The sequence below is a fragment of the Zootoca vivipara genome, chromosome Z (genome assembly GCF_963506605.1).
Source record: "Zootoca vivipara chromosome Z, rZooViv1.1, whole genome shotgun sequence".
In the NCBI taxonomy this organism is placed as follows: domain Eukaryota; kingdom Metazoa; phylum Chordata; class Lepidosauria; order Squamata; family Lacertidae; genus Zootoca; species Zootoca vivipara.
In genome coordinates this window covers 22,448,582-22,460,205 of record NC_083294.1, presented here as the reverse complement: position 1 = coordinate 22,460,205, position 11,624 = coordinate 22,448,582, and the positions used below count along the sequence as shown (strand labels likewise).

General features: G+C 41.6%; 1 protein-coding gene across 1 annotated transcript in view; it reads left to right on the top strand.

Annotated features, from left to right (window-relative positions):
* MTMR8 (myotubularin related protein 8) overlaps window positions 1-11,624 on the top strand; it is a 41,853-nt gene that overhangs the window by 6,612 nt on the left and 23,617 nt on the right. The window contains exons 2-5 of the mRNA XM_035101239.2: window positions 60-182; window positions 1,281-1,443; window positions 8,081-8,238; window positions 9,720-9,848. Coding sequence (XP_034957130.2) covers window positions 60-182; window positions 1,281-1,443; window positions 8,081-8,238; window positions 9,720-9,848 — 573 coding nt within the window. The remainder of the gene's footprint in view (window positions 1-59; window positions 183-1,280; window positions 1,444-8,080; window positions 8,239-9,719; window positions 9,849-11,624) is intronic.

Sequence of the window (11,624 nt, the reverse complement as noted above, 5' to 3'; positions counted from 1 at the left end):
GAAACGTTCTAAACTAATGTCCACCCCCTGGCACTCTTCCTTTTATTTTTACCCTACAGGTAGAAAATGTCAAGTTACTAGATCGTTACACCAACAGAAAGCCAGCAAATGGAACATTGTACTTGACGGCAACCCATTTAATCTACGTAGATGCTTCGGCTGAAGTTCGAAAGGAAACATGGGTATGTAATGTCAGAGTGCAGTGTAACTCTCGCTGAGCAGTGGGAGACAGGTTGGGGTGTCTCGTGACCTAATGTCCTAAAGGGCTGTATTGATGTCCATGTGTCTATTTAACAAGCCTACCGTAATTTGTTCAGAGCTTTTAATGCACTATGATGTGTTCAGGATTTGGCTGGTGATCATTTCATGAGCATATGGATAAAAGCAGCCCTAGTGGTCCACCATCATCAGCAGTCTCTTCAATGTGTTTTGGAAGCCAGAGGCAATCTGTGAAGGCAATAGCACTGCTTGTTCAGCAACTGGTATTCAGGAGCATGCTTCCTCTGATACTGTTTCTAATGTGTTGTTGGTGATGTTTTCAACATGATATTAAGCCCATAGCAATTGTTAGAGATCAACATCAATTGACTGAGAACTACTGTAAGTTTGCATCTATAAAATTTAAGCAACATTTGCTCAACTTCACATTACTCAAATGGTATCTCCATACTGCAACAAATACACACACACACACACACACACACACACACACACACACACACACACACACCCTCCTCCAATTAATAGTTTACTTTTCATATTTTTTCTCACACTATGTAAATCTTATTTCATGAAAAGGAAACTCTTAAAGCAGCCTAGCAAATAACTCCTGCAACATTTTTAGTCTGCAATTCCCCCATCTGGCCCACAGTTTTCCTGCCCACACATCCCTATCTTAGTCATTTGTGCCTTCAAAGTAAAAGAGAACCTACTCCTATAAAGCACCCCTGCCTAGAGACACTTGCCCTAGGAAAGTAGCTGTTTATGAGCCTGATTCAAAGTATCTGTACCAGCTCAGATTTAATTCATGCTTATGAAATTAATCATCTTAGTAAACAATAGTGTTCCTGTGGTGTATGATGGCCTAACTGAGAGATTTAACTTTCTAGAAGTCAAATTACATCTTTCATGACAAGCTGTAGTTCTCAGTCATAAATACTGACTATTTGGTTTTTCTAAAATGTAAATAGTCCCTAGCTTCAGTTAGAATTCAGTCAGAATGGCTTTTTAAGCTGCAGTCAGTATTGCCCCTGTAAGCTTTCTTCCTTTCTTTTTTACAGATTCTCCACCACCATATTGCTAGTGTGGAGAAACTGCCTCTGACCGCATCTGGCTGTCCACTGCTTATTCACTGCAAGAATTTCCGTGTTGCTCACTTTATTATTGGTCATGAGCGGGACTGTCATGAAGTCTACACTTCCCTGCTGAAACTTTCTCAACCAGGTACTTGGAAAGTGCAGTTTGCTTCCATATGGAGGAAGGAACTTAGCTTAGTGATACAATACTTGCATTGCATGACAGAGATTCCAGGTTCAATCTCTGGCATCTCCAGGTATGCAAAAAATGACACCTATCTATCTGGATTTCCACTGCCAGCCAAGGCAGACAGTACTGAGTGGATACACCAATGGTCTGACTGCAAGTGCATGTTGATGATGAGCTCTGGTTATTGAACTTTGAGCTCTTGTTAAACCAGACAGAAAGGAAGGAAAGCATCAATAGCTCAAGCTCTTTCCATCTCTGTTAAAAGAGTGGAAATACTTTGCATTTCTCCTCTCAGGTTGTTGGTAATAATTAAAACATTAATTTTGTTTTGGTGCTTGTATAAATTAAAATATTATTTAAAGTTAAAAAAAATCTTTTGGCCCTCTAAAGTAGGAATGTAGAACCTGAGGCCCCCCAGAAGTTTTTGGACTTTAATTCCCATCAGTCCCTGCCGGTCAAGAATGATGGGAATTGTAGCCACGCAACATCTGGAGGGCTGCAGGTTCCTGATTGTATTCTCCTTAAAAGATTTCTGCAGTGATTTGATGTTGGTGGCTGGTAATTAAATTTGTTAGTTGCTTGTCGCACAAAGAAGCATTCCAAGTGACTTACAATGTATTTGAGAGCATAAGCACACATGAAAATAAAACACATGAAATCCATAAGAAACCACAAAGCAACCCTCAAAAGTAGTTATTGTTGAGGGAGTAAAATGCCTGGATTGTGTGGTGATCAGTTCATTTTGATCAGTTACATTTTAGAATCATATTTTGAAGAACAAAACAGAGAACACATTTGCTGACTATGGATTGCTATAACTCTCATTTTACATACCCATGGAAAAGAGGGTGTGTCCTGGAAAAAGAGGACATATGGCAACCTTACTCTAGACACTGAAACTCTGAAAAAATAGAAATTGTTTCAGCGTTTATAGGACCTACCTATATGATAACAAAAAATTATCTGCACTTAATACCTTATTGCATGTAATAATGGGCCATGGATGAGCTGACTTTCTTACCTTCGAAGACAGAGCAATTTGTGTGGGATCTGGAAGAAATCCTACAGACTGTATTGGGGACCCTTCATAGGCCTGGTGAAGCTCCTTGGGTCAGTATTTGACACTGTTGAGATTGGAATACCTTTCACGTGCAGCATTCCTCAACCTAGTGCCCTCCAGGTGACTTAGACTACATTTCCCATCAGTTCCATCTAGAACAGGGCTGATGGGAATTGAAATCATGTGGAGAGTTCCAGATTGGTGTGGGTGGGCTACACTAGAGAGTCCTGCCAGCAGCTTCCATTTTCTCGCTAATTTAAGGCATTGTGGTCTTTATTTCTTTTGTGCTTGAATACCCATAGTTTTGTTGTATTTCAGTACCTCCACAGAATCCCACACTATCTTTCCTCAGCAGAGCACAAATAATTACTCATTATTCGCTAGTGGATGACTGATGGTTGAAGATTACCTGTTTGGCAAACTGGCTATTTTATCAGATGCTGGCAGAGACCAATCTGTATCTGGAGAACCTGCTTCCTTGAGAGTCAACAGGATAAGTTACAATGGGAAGGAAGGAGGCCTGGAAAGGCAGGGAGTGAAAAGGCAGGGAGTGAGTTACTGTTGATCTGTTTGAATTTCAAAGCTGTCACTGAGTTTGACAATAATGCTTCAGAGAGCCACCATATTTTCCCAACAAACCCGAGAGCATCATTTTGCTGTAACAGTTCTAGGCAGATGAGGTTATCAAGTTCAGATGATAAGCAAACATATTTATTTATTTCAGTTTCTTTATGAATTGCTTCCTGTGAAGCATCTCATTGTAATTTAACAGTAATAACGTCTATAGCACAATTTCATATATGAAAACACTTTCAAGTTTAAATCTCCACAAACCTCCATAAAAGACTCGCTGAAAAAGGAAGGTCTTCAGTAGGGACCAATGGAGACGGCATCTGTCTGATAAATAATGGGAGGGAGTTCCAAAGAGTAGATGCTGCCACATTAAAGTCCCACTTCCTACATTGGACCTGTAAACTAATTGGTAGCCAGTGCAGTTGGACAAGGATCGGTGTAATATGCTCAAACTGTCTTGCTCCAGTGAGCAACCTGGACATTGAATTCTACACTAGCTGAAGTTTCCAAACTTGTCTTTAGAGGCAGCCCTACATATAATGCATTGCAGTGATCTAACCTTGAGGTTACCAGAGCATAGACAACAGTAGTTTGGCTATCCCTTCCAGATAGGGGCATAGCTGGGCCACTGATGGGACTCCGGGCCATTGAAGCCACCTGAGCCTCAAGCAACAACAAAGGAGTACCCCCAAGTAACCCCATCAAGAGCAGGTGACCTCCCACCCATCTGGTCTAGGGAACCACCCACTAACAGTGCCTCAGTCTTCTCTGGATTGAGTTTCAATTTGTTGGATCTCATCCAGTCCATTACCGAGGCAAGACACTAGCCTAGCACTTCCACTGCCTCACCTGCAGTTATAAAGGAGAAATAGAGCTGAGTGTCATCAGCATACTGCTGACAGCGTACTCCAAACCTCCAGATAACCCCACCCAGCGGTTTCATGTAGAAGTTTAATAATGTGGGGGATATTATTGAGCCCTGTGGAAACCCACATTGAAGATTCCACGAGGCTGAAAAGCATTCCCCAAGCAACACCCTCTGGGAACGACTATCCAAGTAGGACTGGAACTACCACAAAGCAGTGCCACCCACTCCTAGTTCGGACAGTCACTCCAGAAGGATACCATGGTTGATGGTATTGAGAGGTCGAGAAGAATTAACAGGGACATGTTTCCCTTGTCTCGCTCTCAACAGAGGTCATCATACAGGGCGACCAAAGCAGTTTCTGTGCCAAAACTGGGCCTAAACCCCGATTGAAACGGATTCAGAAAATCAGTTTCTTCCAAAAGTGCTTGGATCTGGTCTGCGACCACTTACTCCAGAACCTTGTGCAGAAAAGGGAAATTAGCAACTGGCCGGTAGTTAGTTAGGTTTTCTGAATCCAGGAAAGGTTTCTTAAGGAGTGGTTTTACCACTTCCTTCTTCAAACAGGCAGGGACCACCCCCTCTTGTATAGAGGCATTCATTACCTCTCTGGTCCAGCCAGCTGTTCCCTCCCTGCTGGTTTTTATCAGCCAAGAGGGGCAAGGGTCTAGAGCGCAAGTGGTCATCCTGACTGATCCTAGCAACTTGTCCACATCTTCGAGCCTTACTAACTGAAACTCATCCAACACAACAGGACTAGACTGTGCTCTAGACACCCCATGAGAGTCATCTGCTATAACATCAGAGTCAAGTTCTTGGTGGATGCAAGCAATTTTATCCTCAAAATGCTTTGCAAACAAGTCACAGTGAGCTTCTGTTGGTTCTATCACCTCCTTTGGACCAGACTGTAAAAGGCCCCATACAACTCAGAAAAGCTCTGCCGGATGACATAATGAGGATGCAATGGAGTCAACAAAGTATGCCGCCTTTTCTGCCTTCACTGCCACTAGGTAGGCTCAATAATGAGCCCTTACCAGAGTTTGGTTGCATTTATTTGGATCTTTCCTCCATTTGCATTCAATTTTGTTAAGCAGTGGTGCAGTAAGATGGTGATATGTTTGCACAGTGAACAGCCAAGCTGTTGCATTTTGCATTAACTAGATAGTTTCAGGCACCCACATGAGCAACTTTGCTCCTACACACAAGCAGCAAAACCCAGGTGTTCCAATTAGTGCTAGAAACACCGCAGAAGGACAGCTTGTTTTTTTGATTTCCAAGGGAGAGCAGCCATTGCTGCCTGTTCCATTAGTCTTTGGTGCAACATGAGCATAATCTCTAATTAATTCTGCATATTGCTTCCCAAAAACATAAGAATAACATGTTGGATCAAGCCAATGGTTTTCTAGTCCAGCATTCTGTGTCATAGTGGCCAACCAGATGCCTTTGGGAAGCCCACAAGCTGGGTGTGTTCTCCCTGGTTCCTTTTTTCCTCTTTAACATCCAGCAAAAGTTTGCTTATTCCCTTTTTCCTTATTTTCTTTTTTGGAGACTTGTTTAGTTGGTCCTAATCAGCAAGGTTACATGATTTCACATTCTACACTGAGATTGGAGTTAGGCTGAGAATATGATCCCTGTGGGCTGAAACCTTGGATTTGTTTTGGCTCTTCACTTCTTGAATGCAAGTACAGAACCAAAACAAGCCTCTTCCCAGAGAAAAGAGCAAGGTATCCCCCCTCCCTGACCTTGTACTGTGTAAGAGAGAGCAGAAATACTGATAATGTCAAATGTTTGCCTCACCAGAAGGGTCTGCAAAGCTTTCTTAACCTCTGATGGTTAAAGTACTATAAATGTTTGACTTCATCTCCAAAGAACCAATGTGGCTACCTACAGGTTTTGGTCCTATATGTACAAAGGCATCTTTTGGGGTTATTGCACCTCCATAGAATCATAGAATTGTAGATTTGGAAGGGAACCTGAGCGTCATCTAGTGCAACCCCCTGCAATGCAGGAATCTCAGCTAAAGCATGCATGACAGATGTCCATCCAACCTCTGCTTAAAAACCTTCTATGAAGGAGAGTGCACAGCCTTCAGGGAGTCCATTCCACTGTTGAATAGCTGTTACCATCAGAAAATTATTCCTGTTGTTTAGCTAAAATATATTTCTTATAACTTGAGTCCAGTATTCACATCCTAGTCTCTGGAGCAGGATAAAAGAAGCTTGCTTCATTTTCCATGTGACAGCCCTTTAGACAGTTGACAGTGACTATCATATCTCCTCTCCATCACTACTTCTACGTGCTAAACATACCCAGCTTCCTCAACCGTTCCTTATAAGGTTTGGTTTCCAGGCCCTTGATCATCTTGGTTGCCCTCCTCTGCTCACATTCAGCTTGTCATCCTTCTTAAATAGTGGCACCCTGAACTGGTCACAGTATTTCAGATGTGGTCTGACCAAGGCAGAATAGAGTGGTACTATTTTTTGATACCTTATTACGGCCATTCACCGTAAAAAAACGACTTGACTTGATGACTTGAGTGGTACAGTTACGTCTCTTGATCTGAACAAGAGACTTCTGTTGATGCAGCGTAGAATAGTTAGGGTTTTTTTTGCTGTAGTATCACACTGTTGTATCATTTTCAATTTGTAGTCTACTAAGATCCCTAGATTCTGTGTACAATCCAGATGTCCCCCATCTTCTTTTTGTGCAGCTGGTTATTCCTGCTTAAGTGTAGAATTTGGGATTTAGCTTTTTCTATGTTGTCTGTGTTTTTGTATTTTCATCTGTAAGCCACCTCAATTCCCAGACGGGGGGGAAATTGGATGATGATGATGATGATAATTAATAATAATAATGGTATTCTAAAATATATACTTTAAAATACAATGAAATATCACAATAACTTCACAGAGCACCGAAAATTTTTTTAACAACAATAATCAATAAAAGTATCAGTGGGTTTTGTTTTGTTTTGAGAAGGAGCCTAAAGGCCTGGGTGAATAGAAATACTCTTTCTTGGCACCTAAAATCCATGTACCTCCCATTCAAACTGTCACAGAAGCTTTATGAAAGTTTGTTCTTTCTTTTAACAGTGGAATGGGCAATCATATGTATATGTAGATGAATAGGAGGGAACATTGGTAAATGTCATGTGAATTAGTAATTTAAGGGCTTTTTTCCCCCAAGGCTGAGGGAGGCTGTTAAAACAAAATCTGAAATTGGAACAAAACTGAACACAAAGGAAACCTCTCAATGGGGATAGAGGAGAAATTTGTTCTGTTTTACTGCTATAGCTCAAACATCAGCTGGATAGCTCAGTTGGTTAGAGTGTGGTGCTGATAATACCAAGGTTGCAGGTTTGATCCCCATATGGGACAGCTGCATATTCCTGCATTGCAGGGGATTAGACTAGATGATCCTCAGTATCCCTTCCAACCCAACAGTTCTATGATTCTATTTTTCCTAGTTCATACCTTCTAAACCAGGCATCCCCAAACTTCGGCCCTCCAGATGTTTTAGACTACAATTCCCATCATCCCTGACCACTGGTCCTGTTAGCTAGGGATCATGGGAGTTGTAGGCCAAAACATCTGAAGGGCCGCAGTTTGGGGATGCCTGTTCTAAACCAAAACAGAGTTATCCTTTTAAATTCACACTTCTCAGAATTGTGATGCAGTTTTTTGTGATGCAGTTTTCCTACCAAAAATGTGTATATAAAAAAGCATATGTTAGAGGATAGTGTGTGCAAAAATATGTATAATAGTGAATGCACTATCCCCGTCCCCCCCCCCATAAAAAAGCAATATATGAGGGGAATTGCCAAAAAAATGAGTACAGATTTTGTGCTGACTTGAAAAGAAAAGCATATGCCGTTTTAAAATGGCACATTTATTTATCTATTTTTAAAAAGCAGAAATAAAGCATGCTGAGCTTAAAACTGGAAAAACAAGTAATCAAGCAGAGCACATTTGCAGAGTAATTCATCCCTACTCCTGATTCCACTTTTGTGTGTGCATGTGTACCTGTGATTTATGAAGGATTCTGGCTTGCACAATCACTTAACTTTTTCCTCTTTCAAAATTGTTTTTGTGCTCTAGTGAAACCGGAAGAGCTTTATGCATTCTCTTACAATCCCAAAATGCCCAAAGAGAACCGGGAGATGGGCTGGAAGCTGATAGATGTCAAAATAGACTACCAGCGCATGGGGATTCCAAATGACTATTGGGAAATAACTGATTTTAACAAAGACTATGAGGTAATTCTTGTTCAGACGGCAGCTTAATGCAGTGTTTCATTCCAATGGGTGGTTATATTTTTCATTCTAACTTTGTTCATGTATTTTTTATTTTACTTGTGAGTTGCTTCAAAAGATGAATATCATTAAAGGCAGGATATAAATAAGCCGAAGAATACCAACTATCGTCCAGTGGCAAATATGCCTTTTTCTGGGCAAAGTGCTTGAGAAGGTGTTGGCAGTCCAGCTTCAGGCATGCTCAAAGGAAGCCGATTGCTTGGATCCAATCTCTTCCGGTTTCAGACCTGGTCATGGCACTGAAACTGCTTTTGCCATCCTAGTTGATGACATTTATCATGAGAGAGATGTAGAGACTGTGCCCCTGCTTGTACTCCTTGATCTTTCTGCAGTTTTTGATACTGTTGACCATAGTATCCTTTTGAGGCAGCTCAGGGAGGTAAGGGTTGGGGGCACTGTATTTCAGTAGCTCTGCTCCTACCTCCAGGTCCATTTCCAGAAAGTAGGCACCATGGCAGTTGTCCTCTGGTATCCTGCAGGGTTCCATCTTATCCCCCATGCTCTGGTGGCTGCCAAGACCATACAATACCGGTCCTGAAAGATCTACATTGGCTCCCAGTATGTTTCTGAACACAATTCAAAGTGTTGGTGCTGACCTTTAAAGCCCTAAATGGCCTTGGTCCAGTATACATGAAGGAGCATCTCCACCCCCATTGTTCATCTCAGATACTTCTATCCTTTATTTTCCCTTTACTCTTAACTTGGTTAAGTATGTCTTAAGTGATTTGGACATCCCATGGAAAAGGCCCATAATTTTATAAGATAAGGTTGGATATGTTAAGGAAGGATAAAACTGAACTAATTATGCACCATTTGTTTTGGGATATAAGCTTTTGTATTGCTATGTTGCAAATTTTTAAGTGCAGACAATAAGGTGTAATGAGATAGTAATCTATGAGAAACAATACAAGGTCAGGGAGAAAATCTGCTCTTCTCTCTAGCCTTGCATTCTATAAAAGACTGTTGAAACAAACCACACATAACAGGGTCCTGTAAACACATCTCCTGAAAACAGTTACTGTTGGGCTTTGGTGAGCTTTCCCTGGGGAATTGTACAACAGTGAAACCACAACTGAAAAGGTCTGACTCATTAATCAAACTGACCTTACATGTCCAGGGAACTTGCAGAAAGGTCCCTCTCTTCTAAATTATAATGAACCATAATGCTGTGCATTCTGTCAGTCAGAGCAATTTAGAATGTGTGTTTGGTGCTTGCTTACTTGTAGCAATAGTATCTTACTCCTGCTGATTCTGAACAAAAAGTGCTAACCACCTTAACACATTTGCAGCTGACTTAGCTTTAATATCAATGTTGAGTTGTTATAGCCAGCAGCTGCTAATTGCAAACCTGTAATAAATGCCTCAACGAGTTAATAATTTAAGATTCCAGTCCTCTCTCCATTTCATTTCTTTTTGTATCTTAGGTTTGCAGCACATACTCTCCAGATCTAGTGGTGCCTAAAGCAGCTACTAGGGCAATGGTGCTGGGGAGCTCAAAGTTTCGAAGCCGAGGTCGGATACCAGCACTTTCCTACTTCTACAAAGAGAATAATGTTAGTAACACATGTTCTGCTTTTCATGGGGTTTTGGTCTTCCTCCATAGGCAGTCCCGTCATCTTCCTCGGGACTCCACCTGATTGTGCTGTATGTGTCGACTAGGGGTGGGGAACCAATGACTCTCCAGACATTACTGGACAACAGGTTCCATCTTCCTTGATCAGTATCAATAGTTGGAGCTGAAATCCAACAACATGCACAGGGCCACAGGTTCTCCACCGCTAGGATAGATCAAGCCTTAGACAATGCTTATTTGATGCAGAGGGCAATCTTGTCTTCTTGTACTGAAATTGCTACCTTGAACACTATTTTAGCTTTACATTTTAAACACATGTAAATATTGCTCATGTCTTCTCTCTTCCCCCACCATACCATATGACTTCTTGCAACATTTTACAGAAGTGGCTGGGCAAAATAATTTTGGCCATGATTTGTTGCTTTACGACAAAGCATGGCCAAAATTATTTTGCCCAGTTTTGGGGGGCCCATCCTGAATTGACTAGATGTCCCTTTTCAGAATTTCATTTAGAGAAGAGCTGAGGAAAAACAGCTACTTAAAATTATATATTATTACAGTTTTAAACTGGACTCCTAAAATCAGGAGCCTGGAATTCTGATTTTCCAGTTGGGTTTCATCCACAATTTGTGGAGGGGATGTGGAGATGAAATGAGTAAAGTTAGATGGTTCAGCAGCAACTACTGGCTACTGATGACTATTAGCTCTTGGTTGGCTGAGGCATGTGCAGCAGTTTTTTGGTGTCTCTTTTTCCGCACCACCCCCCCCCCCCACATTGTCCTAGGGAGACAATGCAGGAATGATGGGGAGAGCCAGCTCCTGGCTATACACACCTCAGCCTGCAAGTGTTGGTGAAGTCTTCAGTGCACACAGATGCCTTGGCTCTGGCCTTGTGGTGACTCAGTGGGGGGGCCTTGCCAAAATCTCTTTATGGGGAACCCCATGGACAACAGTAAGTTTCTCCTCTTGGTCTCACCTGAAACTCTCTCACGCAGTTCCATTTTGCACAGAACTTGGTGGCAACACTTCATTCAGATCAATTCAGAAGAGCTTTTTTCTTCTTGAAAACTACAGATCTGGTTATGTTGGGCAATGTTCAGCTAATTATATTTCAACTCTGCTAATCTCAGCTTTATGAAACAGGAAATAGCTTGCAACAGAGAACCCTCTTTTATTCATTGTTGGCCTGATTTAAGTGGCATTGGTTCTCACTGTGGAATAAAACATATTTAGCTTTTAACTTTGCTGTCCTTGCAGTGCCCTAGGTTCAAGTATGGACAGAATTATTTTGTTACCGCATTTGGGGGAAACCCCTTGGTTGGTGGTGTATGCGTTTTCATGCTAGTATTCTGGTTACTCAGCATTGTCACCAGTTTGGGATAAGAATGATGATCAAAATTAAATGGATAGGAGGGTGATGATCTCATTTCACAAAAGGCACTGTTTCATCCAAAAGGAGGTATTCTCTGAATAAAAGCTGTTTCTCCTAACCCCCCTAAGCATTGGCAGCCCAGATAAACTCCAGACAGCTGTTAAAGGATAAGTCGGTTTCCCTCCCCACAATTGTGTCACTTCTGTGTGCTCTCATAAAAGCTTTTCTCATAATATATATGCATGTTGGTAGACCAAGGCAATTGCTTAATACACTGATGTTGCTATCTGCAAGTGGTGGGTGGAGAAAATGAGGTGCCTTACTGAACAATTATGTGCTGGAGAACTTCTTACCTGCTACACGTGACATACTCTTGTGTCTTTC